The sequence below is a fragment of the Pristiophorus japonicus genome, chromosome 3, assembly GCF_044704955.1.
Source record: "Pristiophorus japonicus isolate sPriJap1 chromosome 3, sPriJap1.hap1, whole genome shotgun sequence".
NCBI classification, from domain to species: Eukaryota; Metazoa; Chordata; class Chondrichthyes; family Pristiophoridae; genus Pristiophorus; species Pristiophorus japonicus.
In genome coordinates this window covers 193,785,120-193,811,069 of record NC_091979.1, presented here as the reverse complement: position 1 = coordinate 193,811,069, position 25,950 = coordinate 193,785,120, and the positions used below count along the sequence as shown (strand labels likewise).

General features: G+C 43.6%; 1 protein-coding gene across 6 annotated transcripts in view; it reads right to left on the bottom strand.

Annotated features, from left to right (window-relative positions):
• Nucleotides 1-25,950, bottom strand: part of nbeal1 (neurobeachin-like 1) — a 503,417-nt gene that overhangs the window by 113,057 nt on the left and 364,410 nt on the right. For all 6 annotated transcript variants that reach the window (XR_011592710.1, XM_070876167.1, XM_070876168.1 and 3 more), the window contains 8 exons: nt 24,475-24,623; nt 20,388-20,521; nt 19,788-19,889; nt 16,609-16,704; nt 15,077-15,201; nt 9,582-9,722; nt 3,990-4,120; nt 3,259-3,368 (listed from right to left, as the gene is read on the bottom strand). Coding sequence is in view for 5 of the 6 variants with exons in the window: in XM_070876167.1 (XP_070732268.1) it covers nt 3,259-3,368; nt 3,990-4,120; nt 9,582-9,722; nt 15,077-15,201; nt 16,609-16,704; nt 19,788-19,889; nt 20,388-20,521; nt 24,475-24,623 (988 nt within the window). In the remaining variant the exon portion in view is untranslated. The remainder of the gene's footprint in view (nt 1-3,258; nt 3,369-3,989; nt 4,121-9,581; nt 9,723-15,076; nt 15,202-16,608; nt 16,705-19,787; nt 19,890-20,387; nt 20,522-24,474; nt 24,624-25,950) is intronic.

The window sequence follows — 25,950 nt, the reverse complement described above, 5'->3', positions numbered from 1 at the left end:
GGCTGTGGCTCCTCCCCTTTACAAGTGACATTGGGAAGTTTAAGATTGGAATTACTGAGGTTAAGTAACCTATTAAAAATCAGACTTTTATTATGGTCATAATAAAATTCTGGTTGGTGTAAATTGTGTGGAGAGCCTTTAGTTCTGGACATTAGGCATTTCACATCAATAATTGGTATGGTTTTTAAAAAAATTCTGAGCAATGTGTAACTAGGGAGAAAAGAATGAAATGCTATTGTGTGTGAAGTTGTTTTTCTGAATGTTTATTTTGAGATTAAAAGCACAGAGACTTGACAAAAGTAAGAGATTTTTAACTAGAGAGTTTAAACTGAAAAGGCTGCAGGCTGTGGACTGAAGTTGATATCGATTGATGGTGTCTGTGTTTGTCGGCTTTCGAAACTCTTTCACAGGCAGCTGTGAACTCTGTTTTAACTCAGTGGGCAATACCTTTTGAATATTGGAAATTTTCTTAATTTGAAGATAATCACCAGAGATTCTCTGTTGCTTTTGTTTTAAGTAGGTGACCATCAGAAAGAGGCGCTGTTTAAAGGGGTTCGTGGATTGTGCCTGAGGGATCAGGAGGGCACACCACCAAAACCAACTACATCTGGCCCCAAGTAAATCTCAGGAGTGGGAGGTGGGGGGCCATGAAATGGAACAAAACTATGCAAGGGTGGAAGTTTTGAACTCTAGTACAAGGGACCTTATAATATCGTTGAGGGTATAGAACAGGGTACATTTACAGTGGCACGGTAATCATACTACTGTAACTGTCCATTATATCAAGGGGTGCAAGGATGGGAGCACGGTTGTACACTCAGTGGTTAGGAACATGTATGGAATTGGGGAATAAATGTGAATATCCATCTGTGGATTCATATAGCCTCTCACGTTAGAGCTAGCTGTTGGATGGGGAATTGGGTTATGCAGAAAGAGGCAACGGGGAAAGAAAGCAAAAGCTTTAATTATGGAACAGCGAAAGTTGTTAGCCGAGTACCGTGAAATACTTTGAGATGTAGGTCACGTCCCGAGTCCCCCTAACCACGTGGCTGATCACCACAGAACGGAGCAGGGGACACAGGATGAAGTAGAATTAGATTTTTAATCTTGAGCTGGGTAGCCAAGTACCAAAAGGGGCTACTGAAGTGGGGATTTCTAGCTCCGCTATAATTAAAGGGTTAAGAATGGGTCTCGTAACTAAAAAGGGCTTTTGTAGTGGTCAACTTTACAAGCTGTGTAACCGGAGGACAAATACAAATAGCCAAACTGTTGAACCACAGGAAGCCCAGAGAAGCAGTTAAATAGGGCAAGGGGTCAAAAGTGACACGTTGGAGAAACTCCATCTGGTGTGAGACACGGGCGAATGATTGTGTTATGGCGAAAGGGAATTAGTCAATCAGCAATTGTACACGCGGGCTTTGGGCCAATTAAACGGCATGGGGGGCCATGCACAAGGCTGACATGCATTAAGTATATAAAAGATTGCTTGGAACTTTGTATCATTGGAGAAGCCTGGTTACAGACAACCAGCAGGCAGGCTCCCCACTGGTGCAAAATAAAGATTACGTGAATCTTCAAATCCAGGCCTGGTGTTGAGTGTTTATTTTAAATACTCCACTACATAGATTCTAGCATTATCCTGACTACTGATATCAGGCTAACTGGTCTATAATTCCCTGGATAGCACACTTGCCTGAGTCAGAAGGTTGTGGGTTCAAATCCCACTCCAGGGCCTTGAGCGCATAATTTAGGCTGACACTCCAATGCAGTGCTGAGGGAGTGCTGCATTGTCGGAGGTGTCGTCTTTTTAATGAGACATTAAACCAAGGCCCCGTCTGCTCCCTCAGATGGACATAAAAGATCCCATGGCGCTATTATGAAGAAGAGCAGGGAAGTTATCCCTGGTGTCCTTGCCAATATTTATCCCTCAATCAACATAACAAAAACAAATTATCTGGTCATTATCACATTGCTATTTGTGGGAGTTGCTGTGCGCAAATTGGTTGCCGTGTTTCCCACATTGCAAGTGACTACACTCCAAAAGTACTTCATTCTCTGTAAAGCACTATATTAATGCAAGTCTTTCTTTTTCTTTCACATCTTTTAATCTAGTTTCCCAGTCTACCTTAGCCAACTCACCCCACATACTGGCGTAGTTCGCTTTGTTCAGATTTAAGAACCTAGTTTTGGACGTAACTAAATCACTCTCAAACTCAACATATTATGATCACTCTTCCCCAGAGGCTTCTTTACCACAAGGCTATTAATTAAACCTGTCTTATTGCACAATACTAGATCTAAATTAGCCTATTCCCTAGTTGATTCCTTGATATATTGATCTAGAAAACTATCGGGAAAGCATTCCATGAAGTCGTCCTCCACACGATTATTGCAAATTTGGTATGCCTAGTTTATATGAAAATTAAAGTCCCCCATGATCACTGTATTACCCTTATTACATGTACCTCTAATTTCCTGATTTATACCATATCCTGACACGACAACTACTGTTAGGGGGCCTATAAACCCTTCTGTGTGTAGTTGCTTCTTAGCTTCAACCAAAGTGGTTCAACATCTAAGTTTTTCTGAGCTACGATCCTTTCTCTCTACTGACATTATTCCAACGTTTATCAGGGCTGACCCCTTCCTTTTCCATTTTGCCTATCTCTTCTAAAAGTCAAATATCCTGGAATATTTAGTTCCCAACCTTGGTCACTATGCAACCACATCTCCGTAATGGCAAATAGATCAAAGCCATTTATTTCTATCTGTGCTATTAATTCATCTATTTTGTTGCAAATGCTTCGTGCATTCAGATATAGTGCCTTCAGCTTTAACTTTTTTCTACTTTTTCGTCATGTCACTTTAGTCACTAATGGCCAGTAACCCCATATCACTGAGAGGGGATTAGAAGGATTTAAGGACACAAAAGGTAATTGGACATTACATGATATTATTTAATTATGTTTGTTCTTGCATTTGGTGTACCTTCATGAGGTGCAAACTAGTGAGAAAGCACAGCTGTTGTTGCATAAAATATGTAGAACACATATGATGCTACAACCGGAAACTCTGAAATTGATGTTGATGCAAATGGTTATCGCTTTTTGGCCAATTTAAGTAGCTGCCTGTTTTAAACATATCTCCTGACAATGGCATGGCAGAGTAATGTTGGATGGGGGAATGGAGTAAATAAACAACGCAAATTCTGTATATATTTTGCAAGACACAAAGTAAAGATTGTGATGCAGCTCTTACCAAGGCTTTCCTGTGCTTGTAGATGAAGTCCTCAGGTGATGTGGCCCATCGTGGAAGTATCACATCATTAACCCGCTCCTTGGAAATTTGTAAACGCCCCAGATTGAACTCTTAATGTTTGAGAAATAAGTGTTAGTCCAAACTTTCATTGTCTGCTCACAAGACACCTCAAATAAACTATGATACTGTCTTTGGGAGGTGTACAAGTGTGCTAAAGAGAAGGTACGTTACAAAGAAAGTATTTCATACAATCAGTGTGCTCCAACAATGCATTAATGAGCCAGTTAGAATATAAATATCTAAGGTTATAGACTAGCATAGAGCATTTGAAGGAAGGGTTATAGTATTAAGTAACATAGTGGCACGTTCATTAAAAACTTGAGAATTATGGCATGTTTGTGCCCAATAGATACAGTGCCTTGTAACTGCATAGTTAACTATGTACCTTTAAACAAAATACAAAAAACACAGTTTACAGAGTCTGAATTCTCTATTAATTTAGGTGCCTCATTTAAATTTAAAGATTGTTAATGGCTTTAAAAACATTTTTATGGGACCAAAAACCATTAAACAGAGCTTACTGGATTTAGCAGGAATTATTTTTCTTTTAAATTAATTACACAATGCATAAGAAGCCATTCAGTGCCTGATCAACCTCTCTCAATAAGGAAATCAAAAATGCCATTTGAAGCAGAACTCTTCTCCTGTATCAGTTCAGCTGGAATACATACGGTTCTGATTTTCTAAGAATTCCGGAAAATAGAAGAATTCAGGAATGAGTTCTTTTACATCATTGGGATTCTCCATGAGAGCCTGCCACGTAGCAGGAATGGAATGGAATTGACGATCCGCACAATCAAACCTTGAAGATAAATGCAGCACAAAAATGAATAAATGGGCATTATAAAGCCTACAGATCATAAAATTACAGAATGTGCAGCATAGAAACAGGCCATTCAGCCGGATTGGTCGATGCCGGTGTGTCTACTCCTCACGAGCCTCCACCCACCCCTTCATCTCACCCAATCAGCATATCCTTCTATTCCTTTCTCCCTCATCTACTCATCTAGCTTCCCTTAAATGCATCTATGCTACACGTCTCTAGTACGCCTTGTGGTAGTGAGTTCCACATTCCAAACAGTCCTATAGTATAAATCCAGCAAAGTCAGTCTATTGAAGTACAAACAATTTTACAATGTAGCATATCCATCTTGCAACTGGGGTTGCCAACCCTCCAGCATTGTCCTGGAGCTCCCAAGAATTGAAGATTAATCTCCAGGATACTACTACGAACAACCCTAGGGCTGGTAAAAAAGATAATTTTTTTCATTTTCTTTGAACATTAGTTATAAAAATATTAGAGACCGGATAAAAAAGTCTGTTTGACTGATAGTCAAGATCATCCAATCGGGTAAGTAAGAGCTTGTTTGCTTTCTAATTGACGTGGGAAGGCAGCGTGCAGCGAGGATGGACATGTCAGCAACCAATGGTGGGAGTATGGGGATAGGGTGGTTGGAGGCAGGAAGTCGTGTGATGAAACCTCCAAGAATGTGTACAACCAGAGTTGTCAATCCTACTTGCAGCACACAGCATGGACAATGGCCAAGCTCATCAGCATGTCACCTCATTATAAAATATTTGTTGTCGTGGCCTATTATCATGTGTTTGGAAATACCAGTTGAAGTTATTTCTGCTTTAACTATCCTGAACTACAGGCAACTCTCGATTATCCGCACATGGATGCGACGGGAAACTGTTGTAACGGCATTAAAAATTCTGTGTGTGTGACGTCACTTTGAAACTCTGATGTTCCTTTCGAATGTTGCCTGTTGAGCCTTGCTTTTAAGCACTCTGCCTTGCCTCAGCTCCTGCTCGCACACAGGTCCACTGCCTCTCATAATTCATTAAAATGCCATGCACAGTTACAGGAAGTAATCAACAAGCCTAATGGTCTTTAGATCTAGAGGACTAGAATTCAAGGAGTAGAAGATACGCTACAGCTATTGGTTAGAACACACCTGCAGTACTGTAAGCATCAACTGTAATGTCAACTCGCTCTAACGGAGAAATCGTTTACCCGGCATAGCCCAATCCCCGAGGGACCCGGATAATCGAGAGTTGCCTGTACTATTGTAAAAACACCGCCCACCACCCTTTTTAAGCAACAACAACTTGCATTTATATAGCGCCTTCAATGTAGTAAAATGTCCAAAGGTACTTCACAGGAACGTTATCAGACAAATTTTGACACCGAGCCACTGGAACAAGTGATCAAAAACTTGCGCAAAGAGGTAGATTTAAGGAGCATCTCAAAGGAGAGGGGTAGAGAGTGCAGAGGTTGAGGGAGTAAATACCAGAGCTTCGAGCCTAGTAAGCTGAAGGCACAGCAATCAATGAAGGGGTGAAGGAAATTGGGGATGCACAAGAGGCTAGAATTAGAGGAGCAGAGTTCTTGGAGGGTTGTAGAGCTCTAGGGCTGGAGGATGTTACAGACACAGGGAGGGTCGAGACCATGGAGGGATTTGAACACAAGGATGAGAATTATAAATTTGAGGTGTTGTTGCACCAGGAGCCAATGTAGGTCAGCGAGCACAGGGGTGATGGGTGAATGGGACTTGGTGCAACTTAGGATACAGGCAGCAGTTTTGGAGGAACTGTAGTTTACGGAGGATGGAATGTGGGAAGCCAGCCAGGACAGTTCAGCCTGTTATGTAACCCTGGCACTCGCATTGAGATGCATTGTCTAAACACCGCAGTTTCTTCGAATATCAAACATTAAATCTGCACCACACAGCACAGTGTTCAACTTGCTTTGGTTCATGCTCAGTGAGGGGAAAGTTTTAGGTGGACATTAGAAAGTATTTATTTACACGGATTTCCAGGAATATTAGTACAGGCCAAAACAATGTGCTGGTATAAGAAATACCTAGTAATGTGAAGAAGGTAGGATTGGAATTTTGGAAGGAGATCAAAACAGCTTCCTTCTTCATCCAAACCTACTGTGCGAAAAGTCTTCTGGGTTCAACTCCACAAAATGAAGAATAGCTACTCCTATTCAGATCAAACATTATCGCCTCTGGAAGGGAAAAGGCCCAGTCGTCGCCGATGGGTGAGGCTCGGAGGGAAGGCTCGGAGGGAAGGCTCGGAGGGAAGGCTTGCGCGTGAGGTAGGCCCAAACCTGTTTTGTACTCTTCTCCTCCAGCAGTGAATGGGCCTCTTCCCCTCCTGCATTGACCGGGCCTCTTCCCCTCCTGCGGCGAACGGGCCTCTTCCCCTCCAGCACACGGTGAGCAGTGACTGTGACCACTCTGACCTCTCCTCCTTCCACTCTGAACACCCTGACCTCCACCCCACAAAATAGACCTCTGACCTTTCCAATGCCTGCCCTTAGTCAAACCTCGGATCACCTGCCATCTCACCGGAGTGCGCTACTCAGTGCCGAGCTTACGGCCCGCATCGCGCCGTAGGCAACTAGGCTCATACAGCAGTGCCTAGTCTCCAGTCATCTTGGACCCCCTTGGCATTGGACCAAGACCTTGCTCAGCTAAGCCCGTATGGTAGCCAGTGTGCAATGACCACCCCACCTTAAAAGAACTCACGCACAGGCACCTTCCACCCTTCAAACACTATGTTTAATCCAATTAGTCTCACCGTCCCATGCTGCAGCTCGCCCACCTGAGGGCCACAGCTACACACCGCACCAAAGCAGTATGAAACCTAAAACACATCAATACCTAGCGTGCAGTTGCCAATCACTAAGGAGGTGGTACTCAGTAAGATAATGGGGCTAAAGGCAGATAAATCCCCTGGACCTGATGGCTTGCATCTTAAGAGAAGTAGCAGCAGGGATTGTGGGTGCATTGGTTGTAATTTACCAAAATTCCCTGGATTCTGGGGAGGTCCCAACAGATTGGAAAACTGCAAATGGAGCGCCCCTATTTAAAAAAGGAGGCGACAAAAAGCAGGAAACTATAGACCAGTTAGCCTAACATCTGTGGCTGGGAAAATGTTGGGAGTCCATTCTTAAAAATTTGGAAAAGCAAAATTCGGTCAGGCAGAGTCAGCATGGATTTATAAAGGAGAAGTCATGTTTGACAAATTTGCTGGAATTCTTTGAGGATGGAACGAACAGGGTGGATAAAGGAGAACCAGTGGATGTGGTGTATTTGGACTTCCAGAAGACATTTGACAAGGTGCCACTTAAAAGGTTACTGCACAAGATAAAAGTTCACGGGGTTGGGGGTAATATATTAGCATGGATAGAGGATTGGCTAACTAACAGAGAACAGAGTGTCGGGATAAATGGTTCATTCTCTGGTTGGCAACCAATAACTAGTGGGGTGCCGCAGGGATCAGTGCTAGGACCCCAATTATTTACAATCTATATTAACGACTTGGAAGAAGGAACTGAGTGTAACGTAGCCAAGTTTGCTGACGATACAAAGATGGGAGGAAAAGCAACGTGTGAAGAGGACACAAAAAATCTGCAAAAGAACCTAGACAGGCTAAGTGAGAGGGCAAAAATTTGGCAGATGGGAGTATAAGAGGTCATGCACTTTGGCAGAAAAAAAATCAAAGAGCAAGTTATTATTTAAATGGAGAAAGATTGCAAAGTGCCACAGTACAGCGGGACCTGGGGGTACTTGTGCATGAAACACAAAAGGATAGTATGCAGGTACAACAAGTGATCAGGAAGGCCAATGGTATCTTGGCCTTTATTGCAAAGGGAATGGAATATAAAAGCTGGAAGTCTTGCAACAGCTATATAAGGTGTAGAGAGAGGGAAGTGACCGGGGCCCAGGAGAGGTGTGAATCTGGGGCCCAGAAGAGGTGAGGGCCCAGGGGCAGCACGGGCCAGCCCACACTGCAATATGTGTGCGCGCTCGGTCTGTGCAGCAGAGCTGGTCTCCAGTTAGCCTTCGGTAATCCTTGCCACTGGACCAAGACCTAGCTCTATCAAGCCCGTGTGGTGGCTGGTGTGCAACGGTCACCACACGTTAAAAAATCAAAGCACAGGCATCTTCCACCCTTCACAATGTAGTTCGGGATCTGGAATATTAGATCCTTCATTGAAACACCTGTGAAATTATCCCTTTTTGGCATGGTAGCAAGTCATCCTCGTTTTGAGGGACTGCCTATGATGATGATGATATAAGGTATTGGTGAGGCCACACCTGGAATACTGCGTGCAGTTTTGGTTTCCATATTTACGAAAGGATATACTGTACTTGCTTTGGAGGCAGTTCAGAGAAGGTTCAATAGGTTGATTCCGGGGATGAGGGAATGAGGGGGTTGACTTATGAGGAAAGGTTGAGTAGGTTGGGCCTCTACTCATTAGAATTCAGAAGAATGAGAGGTGAACTTATCGAAACGCATAAGATTATGAGGGGGCTTGACAAGGTGGATGCAGAGAGGATGTTTCCACTGATGGGGGAGACTGGAACTAGAGGCATGATCTTAGAATAAGGGGCCGCCCATTTAAAACAGAGATGAGGAGAAATTTCTTCTCTGAGGGTTGTGAATCTGTGGAATTCGCTGCCTCAGAGAGCTGTGGAAGCTGGGACATTGAATAAATTTAAGACAGAAATAGACAGTTTCTTAAACGATAAGGGGATAAGGGGTTATGGGGAGCGGGTGGGGAAGTAGAGCTGAGTCCTTGATCAGATCAGCCATAATCTTATTGAATGGCGGAGCAGGTCGAGGGGCCGCATGGCCTACTCCTGTTCCTATTTCTTATGTTCTTATAAATCTCCAGACAGCCGCGTAACAAACAGCTCCATTACATGAAGTTTCTTAAAACTCCCCAAGTAAAATCATTAGAAATTCTTCTTCCCCCAAATGTGTTTTTGTTAAATGGTGCATCCCAGGATGACAGTGACTGCCACTGAAGTCAATGGACCCCTTCTCTCTGGGACATCTCCCTTCTTAAAGGCTATTTGAAACCCTTCCTTTCCCACCAACTCTAATAATGCAAGCCATTATTTGGATATGGGCCGATCTCTAGTTGTCCTTGAGAAGATGGGTGTGAGCAACGTTTCCTTTAAGCTGCGCAGCTGTCTCGAGTTGCCGTGGAGCTGCCACGAGGTCCCGTGCAACTGGCGAGCCGGTTTCCCAATGCAAAAACCGCACATGCGCAGAAGTCTGAATGGGGAGCGCAGCCTGTTAAACCGGCTGTGCACCCCAAAAGAAAAAAATCAGAGGAAACATTAGTGGTGAGCCAACTTCTTGAACTGCTGCAGTCCGTTTTATGAAGGAGCTCCCACAGTGCTGTTATTTTATTAACATAGCTAATAAAGTACTCGAGATATTTTGAACAGCTTTACCTGCCACTTTGTAGCTGGATGTGCAAAGTAGTGAAGGGTTCAACCCGAATCATGTAGTGCATGACACCAGCTGCATTGGAGTAGTGAGTTCCGTAGTGAAATTTATCAATCGTCCCCGTTGGGTCCTCGAAATTATCAAACCTGAAGACAACAGGAAAGAGAGAGATCAGAGTCTTGTGGGAATTTAAAGAAAACAGCCCATTAAAGTAAATGCTCACAAAATGAGACCAAAGAATAAGTGCGCAGGACTGGAGCTGTAGTCACATGGCTCTGGGCAGCCAATCAAGGTACAGTATTTTCTCATTCATAATAATGGGAACTCCGTTAGTTGGCGTTCCCATTATGATGAATGAGAACCCCGCCACCCCCCCCACTCAACACACAAAAAAAATCAATAATAGAAAAATACACGACATATTTAAGAACCATTTAAATTAAAGTTCTTACAAAAAATAATAATAAAATAAAGATGCCTTAAAATAAACTTACTGTAGTGGAGAGGATTTTTAACAATAAAGTATGTTTTCTTGTGTTTATTTGATTTAATTTTAATGTTTTTATGTATTTTTAAACACTTGCGCCTGTAAAAATAGGCTATACGCCTGGTTTTTCAGGCACAAGATTTTAAAAGGACATTTGCAGGGCAAGCTATTCGTAAATATCGGAAATCTTACCCTGCAAGTGTCCTCGCTCCCGATATGCGCGATATCGGTCAAGCCAGAAATTTGACAGATCGGGAAAGCCGGTTTTCAGCGCATGCGCATTGCGTGCTGAAACCCGGCTTTTCCGACGGGACATCGTAATTTCAAGGTCAATATCTGGCAGGTGATATGGAAGTCGCTCAACGTGTCTAGTTGACTTCTGTCATCATGTTTTGCAGAGCGGTGTGCGTGGGTACAGCAGTGTAAAAATATTATTCTGGCAAACACCAGCATCAGACTAAACTAGACTGATACCAACAGACAAATATGTAACAAGAAGTCAGATAAAAAGACTGGATGTAGGTGGCTATCACTGAATGAAGAGCACCATATTCTGAAATTTTAATTAAAATTCATGAAAATCTTAATTGAATTCAAGTAATTTGTTTTTTTTAAGTGCCTCAAATACAGTACTGCATGGAAAGAACTTGCATTTATACAGGGCCTTTCACCACCTCAGGACATCCTAAAGCGATTTACAGCCAATTAAATACTTTTGAAGTGTACTCACAGCACCTGCAATGTAGAAACACGGCAAGGTCCCACAAACAATTTGATAATGACCAGATCATCTGTTTTAGTGATGTTGCTTGAGGGATAAATGTTGGCCTCAAAGCACTGGAGAAGTACCATCAATGCTGCCTCCGCAAGGCAAATCCATTGGCAAGATAGGCGCACCAACGTCAGTGTTCTCGCTCAGGCCAACATTCCCAGCATCGAAGCATTGATCACGCTTGGTCAGCTCCGGTGGACGGGCCACATCATTCACATACCTGATACGAGACTCTCAAAACAAGTACTCTACTCAGAGCTCCGTCAAGGCAAAAGAGCCCCAGGTGGGCAGAGGAAACGTTTCAAGGACACCCTCAAAGCCTCCTTGAAAAAGTGCAACATCTCCACCGGCACCTGGGAATTCCTGGCCCAAGACCGCTCAAAGTGGAGGAGAAGCATCCAGGAAAGCGGCGAATACCTCGAGTCTCTTCGCCGGGAGCAAGCGGAGGCCAAGCGCAAACTGCGGAAAGAGCGCACATGAGCCCAACCACCCCACCCACCCATCCCTCCAACCACCGTCTGCCCCACCTGTGACAGAGACTGTAGATCCCGCATCGGACTCATCAGTCACCTGAGAACTAATTTTTAGTGTGGAAGCAAGTCATCCTCGATTCCGAGGGACTGCCTAAGAAGAAGAAATGTTGGCCAGGGCACCGAGGAGAACTCCCCTGTTTTCGAATCTTTTATGTCCATCTGAGTGGGCAAAAGACAGCACTTGTGACAGTGCAGCACTCCCTCAGTACTGCACCACAGTGTCAGCCTGGATTCTGTGCACAAGTCTCTGGAGTGGGACTTGAACCCACAACCTTCAGACTCAGAGGTGAGAGTGCTACCCTCCGAGCCATGGCTGACATAGTTGAGGTGACATGAGGCAGTGTCCTCGTAAGAGGGCAGTGCACCATGCCTAATAGCAACTGGTGGGAGTCCCAATGCCGCAGCACCTAGCCACAGTTGAGAAGAGACAGCATACTTTAAGGTGGCAAGGTATGATTATGCATCAGTACAGTTAAAAGAACCTGGCTTTTGTCTCCTTTCCCACTGAAAGTATGTGGCTTCCCAACATCATTTCACTGCTACATTTTCCAAAGTACAGGTGGTCACTGATGGCTGCCATGTGCCCAAACTGTAGTTCAGCTTGGGTGTCAGTAAGTACCATGTCTGTGATGCTATGGTTTGATGTGCAAAGCCCTTGACAAATGAAAGTAATGAATGGCTTTTCATGTGCACGTTGCAGGTTTAACCTATGGGTATGCACGAGATGTAATGAAAGAGCTGTAAAGGTTGCTCGAGATCCTGGTGTTGGGGAGCAGTAAACGTGGATCACGCTGACAGACATTTCATGGCATGCAAATCTGAGCCTTGAACGTGTGCTGACTTCTCTCACAATGGTTGCCTAGAATGACCAACAAGGCCAACCCTCCTCGCTCCTGTCTCATGCAGAAATACATCCACTTGAACAGCCACCAAATCAAGGATCGGTGGCACTCTGTGGCAAGTCCACAGCTTCCATTTCATGCCTCAACAATGGGTTCACCTTGTCTTATGCCCACCATTTCTTTCTTCCCCATATAGCCTTTGGAAAGGCTGACAAACATCAAGATATTTTTAGTCTTTCTGAATGCTGGAAGAATAAGAATTACCCCAACCTTAACCCACCCTAACCCTTACCCCAAAACAATCTGGCTACTTTATTTTCTCAGTGTCCGTATGATTTGAAATATCCTGTCCCCTCCATCAAGGTGCTGTTCCCTGATGCGAGACCAATGCTGACAAGGAACATATTCAAATTGGCCTTGGAGCGGGTGCAGCGTAGATTCACCAGAATGATACTGGGGTTAAATTAGGAGGACAGGTTGCATAGTCTAGGCTTATACTCTCTTGAGTTTAAAAGATTAAGGGGTGATCTAATTGAGGTTTTTAAGATGATTAAAAGGTATGATAGGGTGGAGAGAAACGATTTCCTCTGGTGGGGAGTCTAGAATATTCAGGACTACAGAATAGGCCCATACATTCATTGTGATTCTCATTAACAAGCTGCGCACACTTCTGCCAAGTACACAGCTGGTTCATTGCCAAGAGATAGCAGGTTAATTTTGGCAGGAATCCTCTTGCAGAACAATATCTGCTGTGTATTTCCTGCACTGTTTTTATTTTGGATGTTCAGCATTTGCAATTTTTTTGCAACATTTGTAGTGTGTAAATGCTGCTAAATGGGAAAGGCTGGGAATGAGAACCAAGTACTGTTTTGAGATGGCCTCAGCACACAACAGTTGGTCTATGTATTGCGGGGTTAAGATTTATGGAGACACAAGAAAAGAGCATTATGCTTGCGTGTACAGGGCTGAATGAACACACACACAGATCAATGTGAGGAAAATAGAAGAAAATATTTGAGTTTAACTAGGTGTTCGGTGTGGCCCAGAGGGTAGCCCTCTTGCCTCTTAGAAAGTTGTGGGTTCAAGTCCTACTCCGGAGACTTGAGCATATAATCTCGACAAACACTTCCATGCAGTACTGAGAGAGTACTGCACTGTCGGAGATCAGCAGGAAAGTTCTCCCCGGTGTCCTGGCCAATATTTATCCCTCAACCAACTTTACTAAACAGATTATCTGATCATTATCACACTGCTGTTTGAGGGAGCTGATTGTGTGCAAATTGGCTGCCATGTTTCCTACATTACAACAGTGACTACAATTCAGAAGTACTTCACTGGTTGTAAAGCATTTGGTACGCCCTGTAAGTTGTTTCTTCTTTCTTTATATGTATTAGTTTAACTAGCTTTCAATATCATAATCTGAGACCAAATAATGTGCTGGGTAATCAGTTTGTTTAGAATTATAATGGAAAAGTTATAATGGAAAAATGTTATTAAAATATCCTTGAACATCAGCATAGGCAGTCCCTTGGAATCGAGGAAGACTTGCTTCCACTCCTGAAGTGAGTTCTTTGGTGGTTGAACAGTCCAATACGAGAGCCACAGACTCTGTCACAGGTGGGACAGACAGTCGTTGAGGGAAGGGGTGGGTGGGATTGGTTTGCTGTACGCTCTTTCCGTTGCCTGCGCTTGATTTCTGCATGCTCTCAGCGTTGAGACTCGAAGTGCTCAGCGCCCTCCCGGATGCACTTTCTCCACTTAGGGGGGTCTTTAGACAGGGACTCCCAGGTATCAGTGGGAATGTCGCACTTTATCAGGGAGGCTTTGAGGGTGTCCTTGTAACGTTTCCGCTGTCCACCTTTGGCCCGTTTGCCGTGAAGGAGCTCCGCATAGAGCATTTGCTTAGGGAGTCTCGTGTCTGGCATGCAAAGGAGCTGATCGAGTGTGGTCAGTGCTTCAATGCTGGACGAGGACACTGATGTTGGTGCACCTGTCCTCCCAGGGGATTTGTAGGATCTTGCATAGAGACATTGTTGGTGATATATCTCCAGCGACTTGAGGTGTCTACTGTACATGGTCCATGCCTCTGAGCCATACAGGAGGACAAGTATTACTACAGTCCTGTAGATCAGGAGTTTGGTGGTAGATTTGAGGGCCTGGTCTTCGAACACTCTTTTCCTCAGGCGGCCGAAGGCTGCACTGGAGGCGGTGTTGAATCTCCTCATCAATGTCTGCTTTCGTTGATAAGAGGCTCCCGAGGTATGGGAAATGGTCCACATTATTGAGGGCCGCGCCGTGGATCTTGATGACTTGGGGGCAATGCTGTGCGGTGAGGACAGGCTGGTGTCTTACGGTTGTTTAGCGTAAGGCCCATGCTTTCGTATGCCTCAGTAAATACGTCGACTCTATCTTGGAGTTCAGCCTCAGAATGTGCACAGACGCAGGCGTTGTCCGCGTACTGTAGCTCAACGACAGAGGTTGGGGTGATCTTGGACCTGGCCTGGAGGCGGCGAAGGTTAAACAGCCTTCTGTAACTAAGAGGAAATACTATTGTACAGCATCTTGCATTCAGCTTTCAGGATCTGAAAAGTTGTGTTCCTGACCTCGGTTCGTCTCTAGTCACTAGACACACTTGGGGGTGGGGGGGGGGGGACGGTTGGGGGGGGGGGGGGGGGGGGGAGGAGAAGAGTGCGGCTAGAGCAAGCAAATAACCTTTGCAGCTGCTGCCAACACAGTGTAGATCAGCATTATCATGTGCTTGGGCCAGGAGTTCTGCTGGTGCCTTCTTGGCTATAGGGAAGTTCCAACAAAAAAAAAGGAATGGGGTGAAAACAAGTAACTGTTTTAGCCAAGAAGCACCACTTACTTTTCCCGGACAGCTTTGGCATTCTTTTCATTGGCAACTCCAATGGGTTTGGAGAGGTCTCTGAAGACTTCAGGGTTGTTTAAATCCAGCTGCTCCGAGGTATAATCACTAAGAATCCAAGGGAACTGAAATCAAGAAGGAATAGTGTCAAATGTCTGTGAGATGTGCCCTGAACCCACCTTGTGTCCTTTTAAAAATACATAGATATTACATGGACATGACAAGCAAAAAATGTACCCCCAGTGGTGAAGCGACAATGGTCACAGATTGTGGACATTATACAGAGTATGACAAGATAGTCAAGTGTTAAAGAATCCCTCATGATTTCACTTACTCGGTGCTTTCTTTATCATCAATATACGGTATTATCGAGAACACTGTTTTCCACTCAGTGAGTAAACTGTGTCTCGAGTTTGAACCGAGTTATTGAGAATAATGATATATGGTCAAACTGATAACGCACTGTCCAATCAGACAGATACATAGAAATATTTGGAACATCAAAATCCAATATCACAAGTGCTGCACCTACACAGGACTGGTTGAGCTAGATTCCTTGGTGATCTGAATTGGCTCAATTTGGATTTGGAAACTAGCTCGTAGCATACGACTGAAAATGCAGCTACCAAAAGAATGATATTGCATAGTGCCAGCACCCCTACAACCTCTACTCATCCTGGTTATTGGTTTTATCCCTCACTTACCACACCCCACTGCTCCCTCCAGTCTACTTAACAACAGCACTTTATATAAAAAAAAGATTTTGTATACCTGTGCATTTATATATCCTTTATATGTTCAAAGTGGGAGCTTTGTTGAGGAATTACATACTTTTTCCACTTTAACACCTGGTGTCAGGCACAACAGAGCAAGATATAGTGAAGTTTCCTGTACCCCAAGCAAAGTGCTTTAAGCCTCAGGAAAACACTCCAAGTGTACCTGTGTGAATTGTTCCACTTCCAACATCAGCTACCATTTGCTCTGACTGCGACTGCTAAAAGTGTAGAGGAACATTTTTGCTCTGTACCCATCTTAGGGTGGCCTCGAGTCGGGATTGCCCAATTTCATCTCACCTGGGTACCTTACAGTCAGCAGATGCAAGACATTCACTTCCATTCCAGCAACGTGAGCTGGATTCAAACCCTCTCGCAGAGATGAAGACGTAACATGCTAACCCAGTGCCCCATAATTTTTATTTATTAGTAGACTTGAGCATTAAAGGCAACCGGTGAGAGAAACCTAGGAAAAAAGCGATTGCTTGGAGAAGAGGTCACGTCACTTTACTTAAGAAGTTTTTACAGCCCTCCGATCTGTTCATGGAGCTATCCTTGACATGGGCTATTGTTGAGTCAGGCATTGAACTTAGAGGCACTGAGCTTGTGGCCTTTTTTGTTTGCAGCAATGTGAGGTTATGGCACTAAGTAGCATTGGTGATAGCCTCAATGCTCATTCATAAAACATACAGCAATTAGCAGGCCAAAAACTAGTTACACTTGCATGCTAGATTTAAAAAAAAACATTATTCTACATACCACCGGATACTGTGCAAGGTCATTGTAAGTTCTTCCTGCAATAGAGTTCAGTTGTATGAGGTAGTCGAAGTTTGAAATCTCTCGGTTCACCCATTTCTGAAGGAGATGACAGACACAAGTGAGCCTTCTTTTCCCCCTAACCCGTCACTTCCCGAGATAACGTGAAGGAGAGCAAAACATAAATTTTTAAAAAGGTGCCACATTACACTGGCATGGCTCTTTCAGTAGAATCTCTAAGAAAAGGTCACCTTCACCCCCGCTCAATCAGGGATTGAAATTAAGCAGGACTCTCCCACAATATTAACAGCCATGGACACCACATCCAGGCAATAGGTTAGTATGCATCACTCATGAGGAAGAGCTCAGAATTCAACCATCTCAATGAATTCAAGGGCCTTTGCTGATGCTTCAGTGCAGTACTGAGGGATTGCTGCTTTTTCAGGGGTGGCATCTTTAAGACGAGAGGTTAAACTGAGGTCCCGCCTATCAGCTCAGATGCTTGTGAAAGATCCCACAGCACTATTCAAAAAGGAGTAAGGCATTGCAAAGGTCTACGGGACCTTGCTGCATGCAAATTGACTGCCACGTTTGCCTACAACAACAAGGACTGCACTTCAAAAGCAATCCATTGGGACATCCTGAGCATGTGATATGGTGTTACATAAATGCAACGTTTTTCTTTCTTTCAAGGTCAAGCATGAACCCAGTTCCTCACAACATCAAAAAACATTTCACAATGTATCGCAGCAATGAATTCTACCACTTTATAAACTTGTCAGAATCCTAGGGTCTTAAGAGAAGTAGCGGCAGGGATTGTGGAAGCATTGATTGTAATTTACCAAAATTCCCTGGATTCTGGGGAGGTCCCAGCAGATTGGAAAACTGCAAATGTAATACCCCTACTTAAAAAAGGAGGCAGACAAAAAGCAGGAAACTCTAGACCAGTTAGCCTAACATCTGTGGTTGGAAGAATGCTGGAGTCCATTATTAAAGAAGCAGTAGTAGGACATTTGGAAAAGCATAATTCAGTCAGGATTTATGAAGGGGAAGTCATGTTAGACAAATTTGCTGGAGTCTTTGAGGATGTAACGGACAGGGTGGATAAAGGGGAACCAGTGGATGTGGTGTATTTGGACTTCCAGAAGGTATTTGACAAGGTGGCACATAAAAGGTTACTGCACAAGATAAAAGTTCACTGGGTTGGGGGCAATATATTAGCATGGATAGAGGATTGGCTAACTAACAGAAAACAGAGTCGGGATAAATGGTTCATTCTCGGGTTGACAACCAGTAACTAGTGGGGTGCCGCAGGGATCAGTGCTGGGACTCCAACTATTTACAATCTACATTAACGACTTGGAAGAAGAGACTGAGTGTAACGTAGCCAAGTTTGCTGACGATACAAAGATGGGAGGAAAAGCAATGTGTGAGGAGGACACAAAAAATCTGCAAAAAGACAGACAGGCTACGTGAGTGGGCAAAAATTTGGCAGATGGAGTATAATGTTGGAAAGTGTGAGGTCATGCACTTTGGCAGAAAAAAAATCAAAGAGAAAGTTATTATTTAAATGGAGAAAGATTGCAAAGTGCCACAGTACAGCGGGACCTGGGGGTACTTGTGCATGAAACACAAAAGGATAGTATGCAGGTACAGCAAGTGATCAGGAAGGCCAATGGTATCTTGGCCTTTATTACAAAGGGGATGGAGTATAAAAGCAGGAAAGTCTTGCTACAGCTATAAAAGGTATTCGTGAGGCCAACCTGGAATACTGCGTGCAGTTCTGGTTTCCATATTTACGAAAGGATATACTTGCTTTGGAGGCAGTTCAGAGAAGGTTCACTAGGTTGATTCCAGGGATGAGGGGGTTGACTTATGAGGAAAGGTCGAGTAGGTTGGGCCTCTACTCATTGGAATTCAGAAGAATGAGAGGTGTTCTTATCGAAACGTATAAGATTATGAGGGGGCTTGACAAGGTGGATGCAGAGAGGATGTTTCCACTGATGGGGGAGACTAGAACTAGAGGGCATAATCTTAGAATAAGCAGCCACCCATTTAAAACAGAGATGAGAAATTTCTTCTCTCAGAAGTTGTAAATCTGTGGAATTCGTTGCCTCAGAGAGCTGTGGAAGCTAGGACATTGAATAAATTTAAGACAGAAATAGACAGTTTCTTAAACGATAAGGGGATAAGGGGTTATGGGGAGCGGGCGGGAAAGTGAAGCTGAGTCCATGATCAGATTAGCCATGAGCTTATTGAATGGCAGAGCAGGCTCGAGGGGCCGTATGGCCTACTCCTACTCCTATTCCTTATGTTCTTATGTCGCCACTATTTCTTACTTCAGTGTGCTGCCATTATTATGCAGTTTTGTGACGATTTGGTAATATATGTCTCAAAGTTTGTGGTGACTTTTCAATACGTATCTCATCATGAATAACTGCTGTGTTTGGCATTGGAAGATGTTTCACAACAGCTAATCAAATGGTGTTAATGGGACGATAACCACATCGTGATTAATGATGCTATAATATAGTCGTATTTTTGCTTGTGGTGTTAACAGGTAACAAGTTTAGATTTCAGGACAGGTTGAATCAACTCGGCTTGTATTCCATCGAGTCCAAAGGATTAAGGGTGATTTAATTGAGATGTTCATGATTAAAGGTATTAATCGGGGAGATACAGAAAAACTATTTCCTCTGATGGGGAAGTCCAAAAAGGGTAGTGGAAATCTGGAAAGCTCTCCTCTAAAAATCTGTTGAGGCTGTCAATTGAAAATTTAAAAGTTGAGTTTGATAAGATTTTTGTTGGGTAAAGGTATTAAGGGGTAAAGGTATTAAGGGATATGGAATCAAGGCAGGTAAATGGAGTTGAGATACAGGTCAGCCATGATCTAATTTAATGGCAGAACAGGCTGGAGGGGCTGAATGGCCTCCTCCTGTTCTTACCTCCAGCACCTGCCCCAAGCTTTCAGTCAGAATGCTGTGCTACTGTCACTTGTCTGTTGTAAATTCCTTATTGAAGGATTAAATCATGCACTACCGTTTCCTTTGGGTAGCCTCTTGTTACAGTATGGGGACAATGGGGAAACCCCGAGCCTTATATTATTTTGCTTCGTGTTGTGACAACGTTGCGACTGATAAAGGGAGTTTGTGGTTGTTGTTCAACCCTCTTGATAACAATACCTGCGTAAGCTCTGAAGCCTTCAGCAGTTCCTGGGGTGACCGTGTGCCGTATAGGTTGGGTGGTCGAAGGGACAATATACGGCTGTAGACTTTGTTCCTCACCTAGAATTTCGAGGAGAAAAGAAACAGATCATTTGGCAAGAATGGCAAATGGCACAGTAAACACAAATGTTTGCATAACCTCTCTTCAAAACTAGTCTGGACAATGCTCTGTGGAGGGACTGGTGAAAAAAGCAACCCAACAACTCCACTGTCATTTTTCAGCAGTTATTTTCCACTTTCAGAAAGCAGTATCCTTTCTTCTACATTTTCCCAGCAGTTGACGGCACGTCACATTGAGAATTCTAGACAATCCTCTACTGGTCATCTTATAAAGTTGTGACATCCAACCATCATGGCTCAGCCAGTTCTTTTGAGGTAAGGGAGTCAAATGGGTGCCATTAGTATGAAAAATATATACGGTCACTGATGTAAATCACTTCAGTCAAGATTGATGAGAGTGCAGGGCTGCCCAGATACGTTTTGCTCCTTTTGGAGCAGGATTGCCACTCACTAGGGGCAATGAGCACCATTCTTCTGAAGGGTTCATTTTGGTCTCACCTCTTTTTTGAAGTTCAGGAAATAGTTAGTTTGGTCAATCAGAAAGATCTCCAATGCCGACCTTCTCAAGTTGTAACGGCGCAGGTGAATCTCACGCAGCTGAGAGAGGGGCCACTTAAAATCGTAGCCTATCCCTGCAAAGCAAAAGTAAGCACACATTTCAACCTTATCCTTTCAATAAAAAGAAACACAGAAATGATCTGTGGGGATGCAAGCCACACACCCCACACAGCAGTCCTAATTGTCCTCTTCACTAAGTTTAGCAAAATAAAGTAAACAGTGGTGGAATGTTGCCAACTATCCGTTTCAAATATTTATCCAATTCCTTTTTGAAAATTATTATTGAATCTGCTTCCACCATCCTTTCAGGCAGTACATTCCAGATCATAACTCGCTGCGTAAAAAACATTTCTCCTCATCTCCCCAAGGTACAAGATGGATCTGGGTACCTATCGGTCCAATAGTTTGATATCAGTCACTGGAAAGATGCTCCAGGAAATTATTAGGGATGCAAAATCTGATTGCTTGGATAGCGAGGGACATATTAGGGATGCCCAACATGGCTTCATAAAAAGGTCATGGCTTACAAATATAATTGTATTTTTTTAAGTTATAAAGTTGGTGGATGAGGGAACCCAATAGACATCATCTACTTAGACTTCCAAAATGCTTTTGATAAGGTACCGCACAAGAGGCTTCTCTACAAGATCGAAGCCTCTGGTATTAGTGGTAATATACTGAGCTGGATTGAGAACTGGCTGGCAGGAGATTGGCAAAAAGTAGTTGTCGATGAATTTGGATCGGTTTTGAGATCAGTCACTAGTGGTCCTGCAGGGATTGACATTGGGACCGTTGCTCTTTACTATTTTTTATTAATGATCTGGATAGAGGTGTTGGGGACAGGATCTGAAAATCTGCAAATTATACTAAGATCTGTGTGCGTGTTAAGACTGTAGGCAATGCTCGTCTGCTTCAGGCAGATCTTAATGTCTTGAGAGATTGGGCTCATGACTTGCAAATGATGTAAAACTTGGAGAAATGCAGTGTTATGCATGTGGGCAAGGCGAATGCTCAACAGTCATACATCATCATCATCATAGGCAGTCCCGCGGAATCGAGGAAGACTTGCTTCCACTCTACGAGTCCTGAACAGTCCAATATGAGAACCACAGTCGCTGTCACAGGTGGGACAGATAGTCATTGAGGGAAAGGATGGGTGGGACTGGTTTGCTGCACGCTCTTTCTGCTGCCTGAGCTTGATTTCTGCATGCTCTCGGTGATGAAACTCGAGGTGCTCAGTGCCCTCCCGAATGCACTTCCTCCACTTAGGGCGGTCTTTGGTCAGGGACTCCCAGGTGTCAGTGGGGATGTTGCACTTTATCAGGGAGGCTTTGAGGGTACCCTTATAACGTTTCCTCTGCCCACCTTTGGCTCGTTTGCCATGAAGGAGTTCCAAGTAGAGCGCTTGCTTTGGGAGTCTCGAATCTGGCATGCGAACTATGTGGCCTGCCCAGCGGAGCTGATCAAGTGTGGTCAGTGCTTCAATGCTGGGGATGTTGGCCTGGTCAAGGATGCCAACATTGATTCGTCTGTCCTCCCAGGGAATTTGCAGGATCTTGTGGAGACATCGTTGGTGGTATTTCTCCAGCAACTTGAGGTGTCTACTGTACATGATCCCTGTCTCTGAGCCATACAGGAGGCCACTGTCATACACTCTTCAGGGAAAAGCATTAAAGAAGATGGCGAAAGAGAGAGAACTGGGCATTCTAATGCATACATTGGGGTGCATTAAATTGATTATAAGACGAGGCATTCTATTTTGTCCTTGTGCAAGGCCTTGGCCAGGCCTCACTTGGAATACTGTGTCCAGATTTGGTCTCCTCACATGGGTGATATTGAAGCTCTGGAACGGCTGCAGAGGAGGGATACTTAATTAATTCCCAGTCTAAAGTATCTTAGTTATCAAGATAGGCTAAAAGAGTTGGGACTCTACACTTTAGAGAAGTGCGACTTAGGGATGCTCTGATTGAGGTATATGATAATGAAAGGATAGATGTGTTCCAATTAAGGACCAGGGGTCACAATTTTAAGTTGTACAAGGCGAGATCTTGGTTACTTGTCAGGAGGTGATTCTTTTCCCAGGGAATCGTGGACCTCTGGAACTGACTGTTATCTTGTGCGGTGGATGACAATTCCCTGAATCCGTTCAAGCGAGAGCTGGATCTGTTTCTGGTTGGAGCGGTATCACCTCTCACGAAAAGATAGGTACTGCAGGGAATTCAGGGCTAGAGTGATCTCCTGGCATAGTTTTGATCACTTAGATAGGTCGGAGAGGAATTTCCCAGATTTTTTCCCCCAAATTAGCCCAGGTTTCTATCTGGTTTTTCTCCTTCTCAGGAGATCACAAGGTATCGGATGAGGTAGGAAGTGTATATATTGTAAATAAAAACAGAAAATGCTGGAAATACTCAGCAGGTCAGGCAGCATCGGTGGAGAGAGAAACAGAGTTAACGTTTCAGGTTGATGACCCTTCGTCAGTGTATATATTGTGGTACACAAAGTATTGCAATTATGTGAGACAGGCTGGATGGACCAGAAGGTCCTTACCTGTCTGTCATTGTTCAGAATTTCACTACTGTTAACAAAATTACATTTTCAGGAGCCATTTTGTTAGCAGGTTGCAAATGACAACCAAAATAAGGAGTTTTCCATTTGATGTAGGCCCTGAACTAGGGTGCCAACTCTGGTTCGACATGTTGGAGGTATCATCACATGACCTCCAGCCTCCAACCGCCCCGCCATTGGTCATCCGACACATCCATACTCGCCTTCCCACACCAATCGGAAAGCGAATAGACTCTTCACTAACTGATGGATGATTTTTGACCGTCAGTCAAACAGCCTTTTTTCCTATCCTGGATATTTTTATAACTAATAACCAAAAGTGTTCAAAGAAATAAAAAAAATATTTATTTTAATGCCCCCATGATTTTTCTCCCAGGTTGCTCGCAGCAGTGTCCTGGGAGATTAATCTTTAATTCCGGGGGGGTGGGATTGGCAAACCTACTGACTTCTGCAGCATGTTTCAACTCCTCAACTTCTCCTTTATCATGCTTTCGCTGTGTAATTCTTTCTAACTTTGTTTTTGCTTAACAACTCTCCATTCAAGCACACCTGGCTGCCAGCCTGCAGCTATTCCAATCTTTGCGTAATTATGAAATGTCCTCTGGAACAGTTCAGGCAAACAATAAACAGCTTATACATTGCTAGTCACATGTCAGGAAGAAACCATTTGTTTTTGACGTGTTTAAACAATTTCTCACAATGTTTTCACCACAGTTCACTTCTCTCTCCTCCTGCCCCACTCAATTCCACTGGCCCGAGAGTGGAACTAGATAGATACTGTCCCAACCTGTCTCAAGGACTACCACTTCCCCCTGACTGAATCACTGAGATCCCAGGCAGATGAGGACTAGCTCGCTGGGATTCTGAGTTTTACCTACTGGGATTCCCTTCAAACTCCCCAAAGTAGGTAAAGAAGGTAATGGGGAGATTTAATAGGGGTGTTCAAAATTATGATGAGTTTTGATAGAGAAAATAAGGAGAAACTATTTCCACTGCAGGAGGGGTGGTAACTGGAGGATACAGATTGGTAAAAGAACTAGAAGGGAGATGAGGAGATTTTTTTCAGCAAGTTGTTACGATCTGGAACTCACTGCTGAAAAAGGTGGTGGAAGCAGATTCAATAGTAACGTTCAAAAGAGAATTGGATATTAGATAGCTCTTTTCAAAGTGCTGCCACAGGTTGGTTAGCCTCCTTCTGTGCTGAATGATTCTATGATTGAAGGTACACAAAGGCGTAAAGAACACTACATGGAACATTGGATGGATCAATACAATTTCCCATTTATGAGGAAGCAGCCTCAACTGGACCAAGCAAAAATACAGACCAACATGTCAATTTTACCACATGCAAATAGACCCCCCCCCCCCCCGGACGATAGGACGAATAAAAATGTATGGTTTAACAAGAAGTCCTAACATAGCCTGTGATTTTCCAGATCAGAGTGAGCACATCATCTCTTACCTTCCTCTTTGTCTACACTCCCATCGAAAAAGTTGATGTGCTGGGTGGTGATTTCAAGGCGTCCTGAAACGACATCCATGATGGTGATCAGGTCACAGTCCTCGGAGATCACCAGCTTTTCTTTCTGGTTCTGCTCCTCTTTTTCGTTGCTGAGGGAGAAAGGCAAGATTGAAATGGACCGAAGTCCACAAGCACAGATTGCAGAGGTCGGAGAAAGACAAAATAAAGTTATAGAACAGAATGTATTCCACTGGCGTTGGTAAAAACAGTTAGCCTCTGCTTAAATCAGATTTAAAGCCATTGGCTTTAGTTGAATTGGTGATACCAAAGCCAGAAAGCTCAGGTTACACTGGATGGAAGAAGTCTTGTGTAGAACAGGTTTTACTCCTGTGGGATTCATGATATTGGCATGGGTTAAGTTTACTAGAATGTTAGCAGGGATGAGGGACTTCAGTTATGTAAAGAAACTAGAGAAGCTGGAATTGTTCTCCTTAGAGCAGAGAAGGTCAAGGGGAGATTTAATAGGGGCGTTCAGAATTGAGGGGTTTTGATAGAGTAAACCAGGAGAAACTTCTTCCACTGGCAGGTGGATCGGTAACCAGAGGACACAGATTTAAGGTAATTGGTAAAAGAACCAGAGGGAAGAGGATGAGAGTTTTTTTTTAAACTCAGCGAGTTATTAAAACTTGGAATGCACTGCCTGAAAGGGTGGTGGAAGCAGATTCAATAGTAACTTTCAAAAGGGAATTGGGTAAATACTTGAATAAGAAATATCTGCAGAACTATGGGGAAAGAACAGGGGAGTGGGACTAATTGGATAGCTCTTTCAAAGAGCTGGCATGGGCACAGGCTCTCCTTCTGTGCTGAATGATTCTAAGATTATTCCAGTTGGACTGTTCAACTGGGATGATGCCCACCATTCTCAATCTGTTGTTGGCTGACCATAAAATGCCACTGACTACCATGGAGAAGTAAATCTCTCATTCACATCTAGTGCTGTGCAGCTGATGAGAAATACATAATATGCAATTTTGAAAATGTGATGAAGGAAGTGGTGAAATCTCTGGTCATAATACTAAGAGGGGCTGAATGGCCCACTCCTGTTCCTATGCAAAGATTTAATACGATAGCGGTGAAAAAATAGATGTCATTTCTGTGGCGCTGAAAAGGTGGCTGTGTTCTCAAATGATATATACTTGTTGTCAGCAGGTGGCGACGTTTCACTTCCTACAATGATATTGGACAGTTGAATAAAGTATGAAACTTTTACACAGGCTTTACCGAACCCTGAATGAAAAGTGACAATTTAAAAAAATAAATTCTTGCAATTTTCTGATCATAATTTATAAATACGATTTATATTAAGTCCGACAGCCTTCAATCAATCGACAAGTCAATCTAATGCTAAAGTTCACTGTAAATTAAGTTGAGTAACGTGTTGCAATTATTGCAAGTTTAATCAAGAAATAATTCATA